This window comes from Giraffa tippelskirchi, chromosome 3 (assembly GCF_054371585.1).
Source record: "Giraffa tippelskirchi isolate mGirTip1 chromosome 3, T2T-mGirTip1v1.2.pri, whole genome shotgun sequence".
In the NCBI taxonomy this organism is placed as follows: domain Eukaryota; kingdom Metazoa; phylum Chordata; class Mammalia; order Artiodactyla; family Giraffidae; genus Giraffa; species Giraffa tippelskirchi.
The window spans coordinates 37622388-37642699 of NC_137277.1; the positions used below are offsets into that span (position 1 = coordinate 37622388).

The 20312-nt window shown below is 52.3% G+C and overlaps 2 protein-coding genes across 4 annotated transcripts in view; one reads left to right on the top strand and one right to left on the bottom strand.

The window, feature by feature from the left end:
* AIPL1 (AIP like 1 HSP90 co-chaperone) overlaps window positions 1-8984 on the bottom strand; it is a 32398-nt gene extending 23414 nt beyond the window's left edge. The window contains exons 1-5 of the mRNA XM_081575819.1: window positions 8838-8984; window positions 7924-8103; window positions 2733-2921; window positions 1536-1712; window positions 1288-1429 (exon numbers count right to left, since the gene is read on the bottom strand). Of these exons, the coding sequence (XP_081431945.1) occupies window positions 1288-1429; window positions 1536-1712; window positions 2733-2921; window positions 7924-8103; window positions 8838-8933 (784 nt within the window). The 5' untranslated portion in view covers window positions 8934-8984. The remainder of the gene's footprint in view (window positions 1-1287; window positions 1430-1535; window positions 1713-2732; window positions 2922-7923; window positions 8104-8837) is intronic.
* Window positions 8985-14665: 5681 nt separating this feature from the next.
* On the top strand, window positions 14666-19306 carry PIMREG (PICALM interacting mitotic regulator). 3 transcript variants are annotated; one of them, XM_081575924.1, is made up of 6 exons: window positions 14666-14740; window positions 15276-15605; window positions 16707-17002; window positions 17497-17592; window positions 18225-18274; window positions 18625-19306. In XM_081575924.1, exons 2-5 carry the CDS (start codon window positions 15312-15314, stop codon window positions 18250-18252), a joined length of 714 nt encoding a protein of 237 aa, XP_081432050.1. In that variant the 5' UTR covers window positions 14666-14740; window positions 15276-15311; the 3' UTR covers window positions 18253-18274; window positions 18625-19306. The 3 variants fall into 3 exon arrangements, with proteins under 3 accessions (XP_081432050.1, XP_081432049.1, XP_081432048.1); XM_081575923.1 differs by having other exon boundaries at window positions 18664-19306; XM_081575922.1 differs by lacking the exon at window positions 18225-18274 and having other exon boundaries at window positions 14679-14740.
* The last annotated feature ends 1006 nt before the right edge of the window (window positions 19307-20312 follow it).

Consider the following 20312-nt stretch of genomic DNA (forward strand, 5'->3'; position numbering starts at 1 on the left):
TACGGATGACGATAAATAATCGCAGTACCCACTCCCCTCCCGCGGACCCTTCCAAGACCCGGTAACTAATTTTACATTCACAACTTTTTAGGTCTTTTTTTTATAGAGGCTCCCCAAATGATGCAAGCTCCAGGTCCTATCCCTGAACCTGTCTCTTACGGTCGTTATGAGAATTAAATGAAAGAAATGCAGAGAAGTGTGTAGCGCAAGGTAAGTGATCCTGTAACGTTCTTCAAACATCGTCTTCACAAATATCCCCCCACGACAGATACTCAGTTAAGTTCAGTCGTGTCCGACTCTTTGCGACTCCATGGACTGCAGCACGCCAGGGTTCCCTGTCCATCACCAACCCCCGGAGTTTACTAAAACTCACGTCCATTGAGTCGGTAATGCCATCCAACCATCTCATCCTCTGTCGTCTCCTTCTCCTCCTGCCTTCAATCTTTCCCAGAATCAGGGTCTTTTCAAATGAGTCTGCTCTTCTCATCAAATGGCCAAAGTATTGGACATTCAGGACTGATTTCCTTTAGGATGGACTGGTTGGATATCCTTGCAGTCCAAGGGACTCTCAAGAGTCTTCTTCAACACCACAGTTCAAAAGCATCAATTCTTCTGCGCTCACTAGGATGTACTTAATATTGTTCTCTATACTGATTCGGAGAAGGCAATGGCACCCCACTCCAGTACTCTTGCCTGGAAAATCCCATGGACGGAGGAGCCTGGTAGGCTGTCGTCCATGGGGTCGCGAAGAGTCGGACACGACTGAGCGACTTCACTTTCACTTTTCACTTTCGTGCATTGGAGAAGGAAATGGCAACCCACTCCAGTATTCTTGCCTGAAGAATCCCAGGGACGGGGGAGCCTGGTGGGCTGCCGTCTATGGGGTCGCACAGAGTCGGACACTACTGAAGCGACTTAGCAGCAGCAGCAGCAGCAGCTATACTGATTGCCCCGCTTTTTAAAACCCATTGACTGCTCCACACAGGCTTGGTGACTTTCATTTGTCCTAATTCACCTTCAAATAAAATAACCTCCCACAACACCACAAAGCACCGTTCATCCATCACCTGTGATACCGTTATAGGCTTGGGGAAACCCTGCTGCATGGAAGATTTGATGTCTTGACCGTGTCAGGAAAGATAGCTACGAAGGTCTGTGCATGTGACTTTGGACCCGTGGGCGGGATTGCACCCCTGCCCCGCCCATCCTGCCTCGCCCATCTCTCCCCGCCCCGCCCCACCCACCCCACCCCGCCCCGCCCCACCCACCCCACCCCGCCCCACCCACCTGGGTGCTGCCGGAGGATGTCAGTGGTATGTTCCAGCACCTCGTAGTACTCCTCCTTCTTCAGCAGACACTGGCAGTAGTTCAGGATCAGGGTGTTGATCATCTTCTCCAGCTTCAGCCACTGCACCTCCCAGGGTTTCTCCTGTCCGGTGGAGAAAGCTCTGCTGCCGCCGCGCCCCAACCCTTCCCCACTGCGGCCATGGCCAGCACACCCCACTTCCCATCCCCACCAGCAGGCAGCATCCCACCTTGGTCTGTAGGTTCCTCAGGCAGACGATGGCTTCCTGGTACTTGTTGGAGGCCTCCTCGTAGCGGCCCAGCTTGAAGAGCCGGTTTCCTTCTCCATGGAGGATGGGCACCGCCTGCATCTTCTCATGGTTACTCAGGTTCCAGGTCTCCCTCTGGTACTGGCTGGGGGCCTCAACCTGCTCCAAGAGCTGCAGGTCAGTAAGGCAGGGACCCCGGGTGCCTGTAGCCCAGCAGGGCAAGCCCTTTCCCCTGCAGGGGACCAGAGAAAGTGGACCCAGGACATCTCGCTAAAGTCAACTCTGCATTTTCCACAGTGAGGATTGGTGAGGAGAACCATGCTTGCTGGCCAAACACAGGGAAAGGAAACAAGTGCCACCTCCCTACCACCATGGCTTTACCCTAAATCAGAGCCTTTGTGCAAAGTAAGAAAAGATAATTTGTCAACACACTTTACTGATAATATTCAGAAAATTGCCATGACACTCATTTTGTTAGAACAAGACACTTTATTGCCATCTACTGGAAAATTATCATTATAAAATCACAAATATATATTGTCTCTAACGAGCACCTTAGAGGCGATGCCCTTGTGCAGTGCACAAACTGTGCAACTGCTCAAGCAGACCCTGAAAAGGCCCCTTGTTGATGCAATTCTCTTACTTATTTGTACTCACTCAGGTAACCCTCAGGCTGAACCTCAACCTTGGCCATTAGCTGAGTCCTGCTCTGGTTTGACGCTCTCCCACCACCCCGCAGACAGGGGCCATCAGTCACACTGAGGTCTGAGGGGGATCATATGGATGGTTCCATGCAGTTCTCCCACTATTGGAGAACCAGATTGGAACCCACAAACAACAGAGACTGGGGCTGAGGATATAATTCTAAACTTTTGAGGGGAAAAGGAAGTAGATAACCAATAGAAATAAAATGCCTCCAAAAAGAAAAAGAATAACATTTTTTAAATGTGTCTCAAAGGGGCTTTTCCTTTGGAAAAGGTAAAGGATTTTTTTTTTGGTGGAGTGGGAGGGTCCAATTCCAGTTCTCCCATGGTTTAGGAACCCTTTCTGGTTTTCTAAAGAGGATCTGGGTGATGTCCAGTGACCTGTAGGACTGGGCTCCCTTGATGCTCTCTGGCCCCAGTTGTTCTCTGAAGCAGGGACTGTCCCTACGCCACCTCCCACACCCCAGGGTCACACCTGCAGCAACTCGATTATGAAGATCAGTGGCTGAGGCTCCTTCTGCAGCTCATCCAGGTCCTCGTAGCCCAGAGTGTGGTAAGCAAACATGTTGGCCAAGCCACATGTGTGCACGTGCCACTCTGTGGGGTCCTTACCCTCCGCCATCTGCCGCAGGCTCCGGGACAGGATGGGGTAGACCCCTGTGTGCTGTGGGGAAAGGTGGGCAGATGGTATCAGGCTGTCTGCTCAGGGCCAGGTGGCCCACAGAGAACCCCACTCTGGGCCCCTCCCAGAGCAGGACCTCTATCCCCCAAACACACACACACACTTGTCCTATGGCTGTTACTACTCATCTAATCACTGCAGCTACCTGTATGCAGAGTGCTCTACACCTGTTAGTACTTTTAATCCTTAAGATGACCCTCTGAGAGGGGCACTATTATTCTCCCTATTTTATAGATGTGGGAACTAGGGCCCAGAGAGGGTAGGTGATTTGTTTAAGGTCACACAGCTAGCAAATGACAAAGTCAGGATTCAAACCCAGCTCCAGGGTCCATGCTATAGCCACAATGCTAAGCTGCCTCTTGCCAGCCCTTGTGGTCGACTCTAACAGGTTTCTCTCCCAAGGAGACCCTGAGTCCATGGAGTCTGTGACTCACAGGGAGGGGAGCATGGAAAGTAGTGGAAGGACCAGGGTTCCAAGTCCTTGAGGCCCAGGTTGGTGTCCTGATGGCACTGCTGATTGGCAGCGGGCCTGGATCACTGCAACCCCCTGAGTTCCTGCCCCCTGGGTTGCACCTGTCCGGTAGTGGGGCTGTTGCAGGGGTTAAATGAGATGGTGCTGAGGTAAGGCCAGCTCATCACAACCTCACCCAGCACAGGAACTGGGGTGGCCACCCTCGGGGGGTGGAGATGGGCTAGGAAAATCAGCTACTTGTCCTCAGTGAGCTAGGATACCCCACAGACAAGCTCCAAGAACTGCTCTCCTGGGGCCAAGTCCTCAGATGGCCCATCTCAGCCTCCCGCACGGCAACTCCAGTAAAGACACACCGCAGGAAAGTGAAGGGGCAGGAACAGTTCAGCTTGGTCTTCAAGTCACCTGTAAGAGGGTGAAGGTCACCCTGCCCCACCCCCATCAGCCAGGATTAGCCCAGAGTAGCTTCGGCGTCCTCATGAGCGAGATGACCAGATGGCAGTTAAGTCTGTTGAGATTAAGCCTGGATGAAGGGAGGGAGGGGCCCCTGGGGAACAGCTTACTGCAGGGAGAGCTCACTCCTGGCCCACGCACAGCAGCCACCAGCTCCCCAGAAAGTCAGCGGTTAGTGCTGACCCCGCAACCATGCGGCTGCTTGGACATGACCTCAGAACAAGGCAGGGACCTCAGACCAGTACCACTCAAGTGCCACCAGGATGCTAGTCAGCATGCTGGGCTGTGGGATGCCACCAGGAGTGGGCAGAAATCCCAGGAAAAAGTATAGAGGCCAGAAGAAGGAACAGAATTCCATAGCTCCACACCCATCTCCACAGCACCTCCACTGAGATTAGCCCAGGGGACCCCAGGACCATGCCCCTCTCTGGGACTTCAAGGCCAGAGCCTGGTTCTGTCTGAGGGGCTCTATCTATTACTATCTGGAGATTACAAGCTGGCACTCGGGAGGCCACATTCAACTCCCAAATTGATTCCGTTTCATCCTTCACATGGTGGGGGGTTTGTGTTAATGAGTCGCCAACACTTAAGCATTGAGAGAATTCACAGACTAGTGAAAATTTCTGGTTTGTGTCCAAAACTCAGACTATCCAGCCACACCAGACCTGCCCCTTTCACACAGCAGCCATCCAGTTGGAGATAAGGAAAATCTGCCCCTGTGAAAGGAGCAGATAACCTTCAGTCACCCAGGGTCCCAGGCCACCGTGGAATTTGCATTTCTAACCCCTGGCCTTGGGCTTCCCAGGTGGCTCATTGGTAAAAAATGTGCCTGCCAATGCAGGAGACTCAAGAGACGCAAGTTCAAACCCTGGGTCAGGAAGATCTCTTGAAGTAGGAAATGGCAATGCTCCAGTACTCTTGCCTGGAAAATTACATGACAGAGGAGCCTGGTGGGTTACAGTCCATAGGGTTGCAAAGAGTTGGACACAACTGAGCACACACACACACACACACACACACAGACAACCTCTGGCCTCACTGGACTGGGCACCAGCAGAAAATTCAGCATAGAGACCAGTGTGGTCCCTGGGTGGAGGGGGAGGTACTGCATTTCAGGGCAGAAGCTCCCAGAGCCCCTGACCGCCCCTGCCTCTTCACACTTCCTGGCCTGGGTGCTACCTCACTCCCCACATCTAAGCCTGGTGAACTCCTATTCATCCTTCAACACCCAGATCAATGTCATTTTCTTAAAGAAGTTCCTGCTATGATGCTCAAGCAGTTAGTCACTCCCCTCCTGTGGCTCTAAATCCCTCTGTCCTCACTTATTTCTATTGTGGTGCCACCTGCCCTGCATTGTAATTGCCTAGGTATCTGCTCCTTGTCCAGAATTCAAGTTCCTTGAGAGATGAGGACTTTGCTTGTTTTGTTCCTAACACCTAACACAGGCCAAACCTGGTGCCCACTGAATGTTTTCAGATAGATAGACATACAGATAGATGATGGCTGGATGCTTAGTGATGAAAGAATGGATTATGAATAACTGATTGAAGGGAAGGATGGATGGGGTGGTGCCTGAGTGAGTGAATGGATAGAACAGTGGATAAAAGATGAATACATAGGTGAGTACATAACTCTGGGCTGCCCCAGTGGCTCAGTGGTATAGAGAATCCACTTGCCAATGCAGGAGACACGGGTTCAATTCCTGGGTTGGGAAGATCTCCTGGAGAAGGAAATGGCAACCCACTCCAGTATTCTTGCCTGGGAAATCCCATAGACAGAGGAGCCTGGAGGGCTACAGTCCATGGGGTCACAAAAGAGTCAGACACTTCTTAGTGACTAAACAACAGTTACAACAAAATAACTCCGGGAAGTGTGTGTGTGTGTGTGTGTGTGTGCACGTGCATGTGGACGTGTGAAATCATAGTGGCTGTGAACTGGCAAGAGATGGGGGGTGGGGCTGTTGGAAAAACCAGTAATCTTTGTGACATAAAAATGACCAGCCTGTGAGATGGGCAGGGCACTCATGTGCATGATGTAGCCAAAAGAACACAGGCCCCACAGGGAACCAAGAACCATGCCCACATTACAAGAATAACAGCAGTTTGTGGTTCTGCAAACAACAGATCAATTAACCAATCAAGAATTTATTGACAGTTTTCTGCACTCTACACTCCTACATTAGCAAACATGCATCCTATGGAGAAGGGGCCCTTGTTGGTGACCGAGCTTTGTCTAACATATGGCCTAAATGACAAGCACATATGGGTCTAAAAAAAGTACAGGAGCTTTGTAAGCAAAGTCAATAGACACAATTTTAAACTAAATGAAACCACAAAAAAAGCCGATTTTCTGAAGACTTGTTAAAAATAAGCCATCTTTTAAAAATTAAAACATCAGGATAAAGATGCTCAACTAATAATGCTAGTGTGAAAGTGATGATGTTAGTTGCGCAGTCATGTCTGACTCTTGGTGACCCCATGGACTGTAGACCTCCAGGCTCCTCTGTCCATGGGATTCTCCATGCAAGAATACTGGAATGGGTTGCCATTTCCTCCTCCATGGGGTCTTCCCAACCCAGGGATCAAATCTGGGTTTCCTGTATCACCTGCATTGGCAGGTGGTTTCTTTACCATCTGAGCCACCTGGAATATTTGCTAAGTGGTGAAGAAATGAATAATTCCTTGGTTGGGACCTCTAGTGGTAGAGAACGGCATTGCAGCCTGTCTAATAGTCCTAGTAGCCAGAAAAGGATACTATACAAAGAGGGAACCAGGGATCCATCCCTGATCCTGTGCCTGAGGTGGTTTGACCCAGAGCAAGCTACTTTCCTTCTCTGGGTCTTATACTTCCTCATCAGTGAAACAAGAGAGTTAGTCTCTAAAATGCTTCTTACTCAAAATAATAGCTCCCACTTCTCAATTGCCCCATACCATGGTTTGCCATAGTATACATAATATCATGTAATCCTTAAAACTGCCCCCTAAAATGAGGATTTGTTCATTTCTACATGAGGAAATAGAGTGCTTGCAGGGCAAAGGGACTTCCCCAGGGTCACACAGTGTTTCTTTCATTGCAGGCAAATTCTTTACCATCTAAGCCACCAGGGAAGCCCAAAATGTGAACAGTTACTGGATATTAGATATCATTAAGAAATTATTGAATTAAAAAAAAATATGATAAGGATATTGAGGTTATATTTTCAATATCTTTCTTTTTAGAGAAGGATACAAATTATAGTATTTACAGATGAAACGATACGGTGTCTGAAATGTGCTCTAACCATGTGGGATAAGGAAGGAAAGTGTATGGGCTTAGATGAAATAAGACTGGCCATGGATTGATGGTGCCTGGCATAGGATGATGCGTATTTGGAATTTGATTATACTTTTTGTCGACTTTTGTATAAGTTTGAAAATTTCCACAAGAAATGTTTGTTTAAAGGTCAGTCCGCTTTGCCATTTCTGTCTGGGTCACAGGCCAAGAAGACTGCCTTCTCCGGGTGATTGTTAAGAGTGCCTACATGAAAAAATAAGTTTGTAATGTCAGTAGGAAAGGAGAGGAGGGCAGAAAAGTGACCTGTGGCCAAAAATCTCCAGTATCCAATAATCCTGCACAAAAGTAAAGGGCTGTGAGGTGGGTCCTGCTCCCATATCCTACCAGGCAGCCTTGACACCGATTGTCATTTTAGCATCACCTGTTCTTATGGGGGAATCCATCTCCACCTTTGGACTTCCCTGGTGGCTCAGAACCCACCTGCCAATGCAGGAGACACGGGTTTGATCCCTGGGTCAAGAAGATCCCCTGGAGAAGGAAATGGCAACCCACTCCAGTATTCTTGCCTGGAAATTCCATGGACAGAGGAGGCTGGCGGGCTCATGGATTCACGGGGTTGCAAAGAGTTGGACACTACTGAGCAACTAAACAACAACAACAACAACCTTCATCTTTACAGTTGGCTGAGAAGAAGGCAGAGGTCCCCCATTGAGTTTCATTTTACTCTCACTTTCCTGAAACACAGCCGGCATGCACAGTGCAGGTGGCAAATGGGTGGGGCCTACTTACGATGGTGTCGCACCAGAACTCAGCCACCTCACTGACCCGCATCGACGTCAGCAAGATCTCCCAGACCTCCAGCTTGAACATGTTCCCAATGATGATGTGCATGGGATGGCCCACCTGCTTGCTGTCATCTATCACTGTCCGCTCCTCATCACATTTCATGGTTCGGAAATGAAAGGTCACCTGGTCATCAAGAGAACAGATCCTGGTCAAGACCCACCTCCCAAGGGCCCCCAGAAGCCGTCCATGTCTCCGACCCCCTGGGCCGCCTCGCTCAACTCCCACCAGCACCCCTATCCAGCACGTGCTCACCCTCCTAAAGGACCCCATCCCACTCTAGACAGCTCTGCAGGTCAGGAGGTCCTTCCTTCAATACACACTAGATCTGAGGCCACTGACCCAGACCCTCCATCATCCAGGAAGCCCACCAGAGACTCCTGGACAAACACCCTGACCCTGAAAGCCCTTCCTTCTCACTCAACATTCAGGACTCCAGAAAATTCCCAAAGCCCCATCCTCACTCCACACTGAAGTTTAATTTGAAAAGTGTCAAAAGCACCTGGGGAACTTCCCTAGTGGTCCAGTGGCAAGACTCCACGCTCTCAGTGCAGGGGGCTTGCGTTCAATCCCTGGTCAGAGAACTAGATCCCACATGCCGCAACGAAGAGTTTGCATGCTACAACTAAGACCCAGTGCTGCCAAATAGATAAATAAAAAAAAAATAAAAAAGCACCCCGGGGAATGGGCATCAATCCAGAGCTATGGAGATGCCCAGGGTGGGGATGGGGGTTGATAATTCCAGGAAGGACCACCTGGCCATTTGTTGGCAAAGCAGAAGAAGGGTGTTTGCAGTGCCCTGTGACCCAGCTAGAATGTAGAAGGGTTTTTATCTGGCCTGGGGGATGGGTCCCACTCACTCGGGCTCCGGTGATGAAGTTGGGGAGACCCCCTGTGCCCCCGTGCAGAATGGTTTTCTTGATCCCTTCCACGTTCAGGAGCAGAGTGGCCTCCATGTCTCCAGATGCAGGGAGATGTCCAGCCTGGCCGAGATAATCTGCTAGCAGAAGGCGCTTAGGGCTGAGAGGTGGGGATTTGCCCTGCTGGGCAGGGTGTGAGCAAGAGGAATAAGGTGGGGCCACTCCTGGCAGCCTGGGTTCTGCCCCAGCCTCTGCTCCTAGCAGTGAGGCAGGGATCCTGCCTGACATCCACCGGTCCTGCCTCAGCTTCTGTTCTGTCCCCCAACCCCAAGAAGGAGGGAAGACAGTTGGAGCTTTCTTAAAGAAGACAGGGGGTCAGGAGTGAGCACAAGAGGGGGTTCAGGCCAGGAGGAAATGACGGGGGACCAGAAACCCCCTTTGCCCTGTCTGAACTTGGGACCCTGTCTCAGACTCTTGGTCTCTTTGGAGCCCAGGCCGGGGCCTTGCAGCCTTTGCAGTCCTACCTCCCCCTTTCCTATCTCCCTCTCCTCCCCAAGATCTGCCCACCAGAGGATGTAACATAGTGGCCAGAGGGAAGGGCAGTCAGGTTTCTGGCTGGTGTGCTGTTCTTAGTCGCTCAGTTGTGTCTGACTCTTTGCGACCCTTTGGACTATAGCCCGCCAGGCTCCTCTGTCCATGGGGATTCTCCAGGCCAGAATACTAAAGTGGGCTGCCATTTCCTCCTCCAGGGGATCTTCCCAACCCAGGGATCAAACCCAGGTCTCCCGCATGGCAAGCGGATTCTTTACCTTCTGAGCTTGGAGAGCCCTAAAAGAGAAGGGGGCCAGATCAGGAGGAAGTTGAGGCACCCCCACCAGCCCCGCTCCTGTCTCCCCTACAAGGTCTGGCTGGGGGCAGTTGGCACTCTCGTTCCCTTGGGAGGGTCTCAGCCCTGTGTCCTGGAACCCAGGCAGAGCTTATTCCCAGTATTTAGCGTTTAAAAGTGAGAAATGGTGTAAAGATATGGTGTTTGGCGCCACCTTGTGGTAAACTTAAGTTCTTATGCCTTGGCTCCCTGAGGCCTTGAGGGTGAGAGGACCCGGAGCAGCAAAAAGCTTTCTCTTCTTGACCAGAGGCTGACAGGTTACAGGAAGAAGGGACACGGGATCCTGCCACAGGGAGAGATGAGAACATGGCATTAGGAGCCCAAGAGCTTCGTTCAGAGGGTTGATCCCACCTCTTATTCTCTGACCATGTGGCCTTGGGTATCGCCCATCCTGTCTCCTTTTTTCCCAAATGGGAAAATCAACCTCTCCCGCCTCCCTCTCTATGAAATTGAGAAGCCTCCCCCTAGAGAGTGAGTGGGACCCAAAAAACCCAGCACCCCTAAAAGTTTTGACTGTCGTGAGAAACCACTGGCATCCAGGAGGCCAAACCTGGGCCAAATGGCCTGGGCCATGAACCCAGCCTGGGGCAGCCCAATCACCGCTGCAGGACCTGTCTCTGAGTGCTCAGAACCTCTCCCTCTTCCCGTGGGCCCAGCTCCATCCTTCTCTAGGGGCAGGAGTTAAGGTGGGGTGGGGGTAAGGCAGCGGCCCTTCTTTTCTGTTCCATTCTTTTTGCAGCTACACAGCAACCTAAAGCAGTCTGCCTGCAAAGGAGGTAAGGTGGGTATTTAGATGGTAAAACTACAAAGGGAAAACAAAGAGATTACTGTAAAAGTTGAGGGAGGAAGGCAAGAGAGAAGGGACAGGGGGTTGCTTCTGGGGCCTCGGCAGCGTTCTGTTTCTTCACGCAGCTGATGGTTACATGGGGGTGGGGTTTATGAGTACTCGTGCTGCAAGGCTTTACATCTTAGGCATTTTCTGTCCATGGTATCAATCACAACAGAAGAAGAAGTTCTAACTGGGTCTCGCTCTGCTCACTCTCTCCCCGTTTCAGTTGTTTTGCAGAGTCGAAAGGCATGCATAAGGACTTCCCCATTGTCCAATGGCTGGGACCCCACACTTCTACTTCAGGGGGCACAAGTTTGATCCCTTGAGAAACTGAGATCATGCATGCCAAGCAACACAGTCCAAAAAAAAAGGCACACACTCTTTGCAGAAATACCTAGGGGTCCAACTCACAGATTTGGCCCATGGTTGGTCAGACTGGGGGATGTGAGGGAAAGGGGCTATTGAAGCTGATGCCAGAGGTTTCGGTTTCACTGTTGAGAAGAAAGAGGTGCTCAGGCCATAGCCTCTAGATGGACCCCAGTCACTGCTTGGCCCCCAAACTAACCTCCAAATGGGCTTCATAAAAACGGAACTCTAATAATCCCAGTTCCCTCTGAAAATTCAGCAAAGGCGTCCTACTGCCATCAGGATAAACTCTAAGCTCCTTCCCCGGCTGATGGGATCCTACCAGCCCTGCCTCCTGCCACCCAGCCCCTAGCCTCTCCATCTTGCTTGGCCTTCCTCTGCTCCTGGAACTTGGTGGTACTGTGACCTCCCTAAATAGACCCCTCTGTTGGAAAACCTCTTCTGTTTTGCCCCCTAACTCCTCAGCTAAAACATCATATGCTAAGGGAAATCTGCCCCAACCCCCAATTCCTTTTATATCCTCTCATCATCCCCTAGCATCTCACATTCATGACATTTTGCACAGTTTAACATCTGCTTCTTCCAACACACTGGCAGTTCCAGGAGGTCGAGTTGACTGGTGAGAGATTTCTGTTGAACAGGGAGCCCTCAGGGCAGGGCAAGGCTGGAGCTCCTTCTCTTCCTGCAACCTCCTCCGCAAGAGTCAGGGACGGAGCTGGACCTAGAAAACCTCAGCCTGGGACCATGGACTGGTTTTTACTTCTTGCAGGGAGGACCAAGAGCCCCTGCACCCACCACTCCTTCCCTGGGAGCCTGCTCCCCTCCCTACATCCTCCTTCCCACTCCTACACCTATACTCCACCCTCCTCGAAAAGCAATGAGAGAAGCTCCTCATTCAGAAGAAATTGTTTCTTCCTCCTCTTGTTGCCATGGAGACTGCTCTCCTTCACCTGCCCTATCAGTCATGGAGCTGTGGGAGGGGGACCAAAAGCTCCAAGCAGGAAGGGCCTCTGGAGCATCACCCCCTCCATCCTGACACTTGATGAGGCCATGGAATCCAAGGTTAGGAATTCAGGTTTCAGAGTCAGATCTCCAGGATTTAAGTTGCAGCTCCAGTCTCTGTTCCATTTTGGGCGAGACACCTCACCTGTCTGAATCTCAGTTTTGTCATGTGTAATGGGAATAAAAATAGCTCCTACTTCATAGTGTTGCCGTGATTATTAAGGAAGATTAAGAAAAGGAAATGCACGTAGCACACACACGTAAGGGCTCGACATATATAAGCTATTGTATCAATGCCCGTGATGTACGTGCCAGGCACTGGGACAGGCAGAAAGGCGTGGATGGACAATGGCGACAAGACAATTCAATTTGAGGGGCTTTGTTTCCAAGTGCGTCATCTTCCCTGAGTCTTTCCAACACGTTTAACTTAGTTTCCAGAAAAATAATAACTATTTCTTTTCCCTTTCATCTTTCACTGGAAGAGAACATGAATGAAATTGCCAAATTACAATAACAAATTCACCAGAAGTGTGGGAACAAACACTTCAGATGCTTAGGAAACAACTCAACTGGGAAAGAAGTTGAACATGCAAAACAGAACAGGGTTTTTCAAACCACAGCTCAGAACTCAGTGAGCCACTGAAAAATGAATGTAGCAACTTGTCACCAGCATTTTCAAAAACGAAATACTGAATAGAAATTATGTCAAAGCACCCCACACATTGTCAAGTATTGTTTCAGGAAGCTTTTGTTTCAGTTACACATAGGTGTGTGTGCTGGGGGGGTCCTGGGCCCCCCAAACATGATGTTCTTTGTGCAAGAAGATCCTCCCTCCAAATACACACATATACACACACACATACATTCTTTGCTTGGTGAACTCATTCTGTAGGTCTCAGCTTTAAGTGACATAATTTTTGTGTCATAATTCTCTTTGATGCATTGATGACTGGTTATTTGACTCATCCATGTCCATCTCTCTGCCACACACCAGGTTTGAGCTAGTTCACCAAGTTAGTTCACCCATTTCATTCACCTTTGTGGATCATTGTCAGCACAGAGCTTAATCTATCAGACACAAGTAAATAATTGGAAGGACAGGTGAGGGAAATGAGGAAGGAGAAAAAGGGGTTTGAGAGACACCAGCGTGACCTTGTTGGAGCATGTTGGTTTAAGGTGCCCACAGCACCCAGGAGGAGAAGGGGAGCCAGATGCTGGTTGGATACAACTGTGGGGAGAGGTGCAGGCTGAGGAGAGGCCGTGTGCTATGCTGGAGAGGCTCATGGACCCTGGTCCCAAGGTGACAGAGTTTGAATCCTTGCTGCATATAAATGGGAAAATTGAGATCCCTCCTGACCTCCCCACACTTCCGTTTCCTCATCTAGTCCTGGGCTACAGCGAGGGGCTCTTGAGTCCCTCCTGTAAAGTGCTTGGAACATTAGTACCTGGTGCATAGTGCCTGTGTGCGTGCGCTCAGCTGTGTCCAACTCTGTGCTGTGCTTAGCCGCTCGGTCATGTCCGACTCTTGCCATTCCATAGACTATAGCCTGCCAGGCTCTTCTGTCCATGGGATTCTCCAGGCAAGAATACTGGAGTGGGTTGCCATTTCCTTCTCCAGTCCGACTCTTTAGGACCCCATAGACTGTAGCCCTCCAGACTGCTCTGTCCATGGAATTTTCTAGGCAAGAATACTGGAGTGGGTTGCCATTCCCTCCTCCAGGAGATCTTCCCAATCCAGGGATCAAACCTATGTCTCCCTCCTCTCCTGCACTGACAGGCAGATTCTTTAATCACTGCACCACGGCCAGGTGAATAGTAAGTGACTCGTTTGAATCCGTCTCCTCCCATGGGGAGCGTCCGTTTACCAGGGTGTGGGGGAGATGACCCAGAGGTGAAGAACAGGGTTAAGGACTGACCTTCAAGGAACCCATAAGTCGAAACTCGGGATGAGGGGGGGTGGGGGGGTGGGGGAAGGTTCCAGGTGAGCAGGGCAGTGAGGAAGGCAGTGAGGAAACGGAGTAGGGACTACTTTGAGAGGGAGGGGGGAGGGGGGCTTTCTAAACGGTGACTTTTTTAGCTTGGATGCTAAAGGGAAGGAGGGAGGCACTCAGCTGGATAGAGGGGATGGTCAGTGGGACAGGGTTGGGGGGCGTACTTAGAGTGGGGGTAGGGGGTTGGAGGGGTGCACTCAATCTGTCCCCTCTTCCAGGATGGGTTTTCCTGGGTATCCGTGCGGGTAGAAAGTTTGGGGAACTGAAGGGCAGTCTCAGGAAGGCAGAGGGTCACGAGGGAAGTATGAAACAAAATTTCCACAGCAACCCAAGGCTCCGAGTTCCCAGCCCAGGCTTTTTCTGACAAAACCACTGAGACCTTCAGGCAGGAGGGGAGGGACCTTTAGGAGCCGAGGACCCCGCATCGTCCCGCCCAGTCAGGCCAGCCAGAACACTTTATAAGTTAAGGAGTGGGTCCAGTGGCCCAAGACCGAGCGTTAGTAGGTGGCGCGGGGGCTGAGCCGGCTCGGGTTACGGATTCTGCAGGAAACTCGGGCGGGACCCGCAGATACAAAGGGTCCTCTAAGCGCGACTCCCTGCCCAGCGGGCCTCCAGAGGATGAATGGGGATGGTTGGGCCAATCCGAGAGCAGGATTCACAGCCGCTGGCTCAGGGGCCAATCGGATCCCTGGCGTGGCCGCGAGGCGGGGACAGAGCCAATCAGCTGTGAGGACAGGACCAGGGGGGCGGATCCGCGCGGTGTTTCAAATCGAGTGGATGGGCGAGGAGCGGCTGTGCTCGTCGCCTGGTCAGCCTTGGGAGCTGTTGGGTGAGTGCGGGCCGGGGCGTGGTGGGGTTCTGTTCAGGAGAGACGGGAGCAGGTGGGGTGGGGGACCTCTAGTTAGGACCGGCACGGCATGTGGGGCTTCTGGGTATAGCCGGATGGACATCGGGGTGTCTGGTCAGCCCACCGCCGCGCGTTGGGTCAGGGCGAGCTCGTGAAAGAGTCCCTAATCCAGCCTTGGGCCAAGTGCTGAGGCTCAGCGACGGCCGGCGGGTCCTGACTGCCTCCCTCCCAGCCTGAGGCAGATAACGGAAAGTAGGCTGGGATGAAAAGACAGTTGATTCAGACACTTACAGCAAGGGACGCCTTGCTGGCCGGCCTTGTCCAGACTCTGCCCTCTCCCGGGCCTCGGTGACCTCACTTCTAAGAAGAATTCCTCCTTCCTGCGCCCGCGGTTGACAAGCGCCCCACCCCATGGGCCCCAGGATGGGAAACTCTTCCTCTGGTACCCAGTGTCTCACTGCATCTTGGGAGTGGGATGGGGGATACCTTTTTGATCTCCCATTGATCTCCTCCCCAGGGTCTGTGGGAACAGAATAGACTCTTGGCCAGTCAGATGGCTTCTCGGTGGCCAGCCGTGGGGGCTTCCCTGCGTCGGAGGTCTCTCCAGAACCAGGAGCGGTTGGAGGAGAGCGAGGCCCTGCAGCCTGTAGCCGGCCACCCGGACACCTCCAGCGGGGCCCTGGGCTCCCTGTGCAGACAGTTCCAGAGGCGGCTGCCCCTGAGAGCAGTCAGCCTCAACCTCGGGGTGGGCCCCTCCTGGAAACGCCTGGAAACCCCAGAGCCAGGGCAGCAGGGCCTCCAGGCTGCAGCTCGCTCAGCTAAGAGCACCTTGGGTGCCATGTCCCAGGTAATGCCCACCATGTCCAGGTATGGATGTTGGGCTTCCTTGATGCTGTATAATGGCTGCCCCCAAAGACCCCCAAGAATATAGACTCTGTGAAGACAGTGTCTTTGATTTATTACTGTGTCCCCAGCTCTCCAAACAATTGCTGGTACACAGTAGTGCATGCATGCTAAGTCGCTTCAGTCATATCTGACTCTTTGCTACCCTATGGACTGTAGCCCACCAGGCTCCTCTGTCCATGGGGTTCTCTAGGCAAGAATACCAGAGTGGGTTGCCATGCCCTCCTCCAGGGGACCTTCCCAATCCAGGGATCGAGCCCACGTCTCTTATCTCTTCTGCACTGGCAGGCGGTTTCTTTACCACTAGAGCCATCTGGGAAGCCCGTGGTACACAGTACTTGCTCAGTAAATAGCTGAATGAGTGAATGAAAACAGTGTTGTGGAGGAAACAGAACATCACAAGACAAGATGATAGAGCTATACTGTGATAGGAAGTTGCATGCAAAGGGCTAATGGTGGGGGAACACCAAAAACAAGCTTAGTCAGTGATGGCTTCCCAGAGAAGGTGACTCCATGGAATTCACCCAGGAAAGGGGAGGTATGAGGAGGTATGAGGGCAGGTATGAGGAGTGTACCAGGCAGGTGAAATAGTCCAGACCCAGGGTTGAAGGAGAGCAAGATGGTGAAGAGAACTGGCAAGAACTTAGTCCGGGTATGGCTGGAGGACAGAGAGCAAGGCAGGGCGTGTGCCAAACACATTTAGAATTATTTCACTGTCTCCTGGGGGTAGGTCTGGTCTCCCCCAGGCCTCCCCTTTGAGTCTGGGTCAATCCGTTCTGAAAGAGGGTTTGGATTTAGACCAATGCCAGCTCCATGAGCCAAAGTGGTTCTGCTGCTGCCCATGCACTTATCCCTGGGGGCCTGAGCTGGGTCCCTGCCATGGACTTGTGGATTCATGGACTCATTTGCATCCCTCACCCTGAGCCTAAAGGCTGCCTGGATCTGTAGGACCAGCTGGTGGGCCGAAGGGTTGAGGGATGCCCTGAGGAATCGGGTAGCTCACTCCTGGCTTGTCCACACTGACTTTTCCATGTACTGGTCACAGAGGATCCAGGAGTCCTGCCAAAGTGGCACCAAGTGGCTGGTGGAAACCCAGGTGAAAGCCAGGAGGAGGAAGAGAGGGGCCCAGAAGGGCAGTAGCCCCCCAGCTCACAGCCTGAGCCAGAGGAGCACCCGGCTATCTGGGGCTGCCCCTGCCCACTCAACCCTGGACCCCTGGGAGAAAGAGTACCACCACCTCTCTGCCCAGATGGGCCCCCGTGCCCACCCTTGGCGACGGTCCAGGAGGGAGGCTGCCTTCCGGAGCCCCTACTCCTCAGCAGAGCCCCTCTGCTCCCCTAGGTAAGTGGGGTAGTGCCTGCCCCTCAAATACTAACTGGGCCCTGGGGGCTGCTGAGCCCCTCCAGGACACCCTGAGCTGAGCCACATCCATGCTCTGGCTTAGCTCTGCGCCCCACTATGGGGGCCCGGGGGAGGTCCTTCTGGGCCTGAGTTTCCCCACCTGCCAAAGGAAGAGGCGAGTTTAACCCTGAGAGTGTCACAGTCACCCAAGCTCCACCAAAAGTTTTTGAAGCCACCTGGCGGAGGCGGGGGGGTAGAGGCTCACCTCTCTGTAGGATCATCTACCCTTGACAATGGCCTCTAGCTCTTCTCTGCCATCTGGTCCAAGCCTCTCTGATGACATTTCCTGGAATGGGGGTCTGGGGTGATCTATTCCCAGCCCACACTGGTCATCTCTGGGGTCTGTACACCAGGTCCCAGCCCTGGGTTACAATAGGCTCCTGCCACAGGTTTCCAGCTAGTGACTGATACATGTGGCTTTTCCTTCTGTCCAGCGAGTCCGACAGTGACCTGGAGCCCGTGGGGGCAGGAATCCGGCATCTCCAGAAGGTGTCCCAAGAGCTAGATGAGGCCATCGTAGCGGAGGACAGGTGAGCCAGCTTACCGTGATTCAAAGGACACGGCCAGGAGATTCCCCTGGGAGCCAGACCACTTTTTCAGGCAGGTCTCTTGTTCAGACTCTGCCCTGCTGTGTGACTCTAACCATCCCTCTCCCTCTCTGAGCCCCCGCCTCCTCTGCAACATGCCTTGGTCTCCTGCTTGAACAAATACTTAGGTTGGGGTGGTAGTTAAGGACACACCTGGATGGACGTGGCCCCCTGGGCCTTGGGCCCCAACATGTGTCCATCACATGTGACCAGGTACCTGGCTCCTGAAAGATCCACCCTTCTTCCACCATTCACTCTCCATGGTTCCTCTCCACCATGCCCACCCTGGAACTGGGGAAAGCAACATGGCTGCTGTGAAATGCCTGTTCTGTCTGCTTAGGAGCCTGTCCTGGGGCAGCACCTGGGCCTGGAGCTGCCCTAACTGGGGTCATATGTACATGGCTGTGATAGGCTCTGAGATGGGTCCCCACTGGCACTGACTACATGCCAAGTGGGCTGTGTACCTGCCACACTGCCAGGTCTGATCTTGTCTAGCCTGGGTGGGGAGGGTCCCTCAGAGCCTGCAGCACCCGGACAGACAGCAGCACCTGTCCCCACTGCTTTCCCATCTCTAGTGGCGACATGAGTGTTTCTCTCATCTGAGACTGATGACAGCGCCCTTCAGGTAATGCACTCCTTCCAAGCCTCTTTCTCAGTGTCTTTCTTCTCCCTTCCCCTCCTCCTCCTTCTCCTCTTCCTCCATGAGCTCATAGGCATATCTGGAGGCATGTTAAGGAACTGAGTCTTTGCTGGAAAAAGATGCAGAGTTGATGGGCCCCGCAGAGCCGAAAGCATGCAAATCCTCTGATCTGCTGGGAGCCAGGGCTGTGGCTAACCTCACTGATGGAGCCCATCACTGATGGAGCACACGGAGGGCACCCCCAATAGCCACAACTACCTTCCAGAACCTTATTTTGGGGGGCAGTCTCTGGTGTTCCCACTTCCCCTGGGGTGTGAAGGAGCTCTGTCTTGCAGGAAGCAAGCCATAGCTGACCACGATGCCCTCACACCCAGGATCCACACCTCCCGGGAATTCCTGGAGGACCCAGGAGCTGGCAGTGCCCCTGAGCTGCCACAAACAAAGACGTGACTCACAAGGCCCCAGGTGCTCGGGGGCCTCTGCTCTCCTGCTTCAGCCACCTCCCGGCCCACCGGGGACCACCGGCCACAGCCTGCAAGCGACTCAGGGAGATCTCGGAGGGGTGGGGGGAACCATCAATTCTACTCCCCTTTGGGGCTTAGGAACTCAAGCCACATATGAGCTTTATGGTTGCTTCGTTTGTAACATGAAGTGCAGACAGCAGGTAATATTTGAGAGCTTGAGCTGTGTATCCAGGAGTGGGGTCTGCAAAGAGTCAGACCGTATTATCACCAGTGCAGGGGCTCTTAAGAACCCAGATTTAGCCCTACTTCCCACACAAGAACCCCGGAAGGAGGGATGGGAGAGATTTCCAGGCCCCAAGATCCTGGGTCCACAGGGACCTATTCTCATTCTCAGCACAGGCCACAGTGGGCGCAGAGGGCACACACTATTCAACAGCGATTTCTGCCCTTTATAAATTATTTAAGAAATCTGCTTTGTCATTTTATTAGAAAGAAACCAGTGTATGACTTTTCTGGATAACACTGCTTTTTCATAATAAAGACTCTTTCTGTAGTTGGCATCTGTTGTCACCACCACCCCCACACTACTCTGGGCAACAGGTCTGGGACCTGGCTTTGTCACCATCACCCATCCGACTCTGAGCCAGCCTGCCCCCAGATCAGGGGGAACACAAGCAATGGGGAAGGTCTCTCGGCTTAGTTCAGAGCAAAGCACGTTTTAAAGGCAAATAAGGTTTTTATTTAAGTGACAACATTTGAGAGTTAAAAACCAGCTCACATCAAAATCAAGACCAGTTGTAAAAATCTTTTTAACTTCATAGTGCTGTTTTTGTCTTGTTAGAAATCTCGTATTTTACATTTTCTTTTCTAACGGATTTTGTACAAGGCAGCCATGAGAAATAGAATAAACCTTTTTTCACCACAGAACCATCCACCACAAATAATACTGCGAGTTACACACTTAGGAACAGTCAGATAGACAAGATCAGACGGGCTGCCACCACCGAGTAAACAAACAGGAAAGGACAGCGGGGTCCGAGGGTAGGAGTCCCCACCAGCCAGCCGCCCTACTGTCCCACCTCTCCTTGATGTCACCTGCCTCTCCTGTGTGCGTGAGAGTGGGGGACAAACTCTTGATTTTTTTTTTTTTTTTTTCCCAATCACCCTGTTGGTTTCTCAGCCAGGAGTCAAGGACCCAGGCCATACCTCGCTGCTTGGACTGAACCCTACTTAGGATTTTTAAGAAAGTTCCCCCATGCCTGGGGTCAGGGGAAGGGGAAGGGACGTTTCTTTTGGCTGAGCCAAAAGAAAATAGGTTTCCAGAGCACTTGGCACCCCAACCCCCCGGGGATTCGGCAGGAAGGTTGGTCATTTAAGGCGGGGTCAAGTTGAGGCTCCGCAGGCAAGGCACCCCTCCCGGGCGGAGCTGCACCTGGGCTGGGTGGGTGAGTGTCCCCGCAAAACCGGTACCACCTCGGGACCCATTTCCACATGCCTCAGGGTCCGGCTTCCATTGAAACATTGGCGCCGTGTTTTGTCTGCAGGGCACTTCCGGGGCA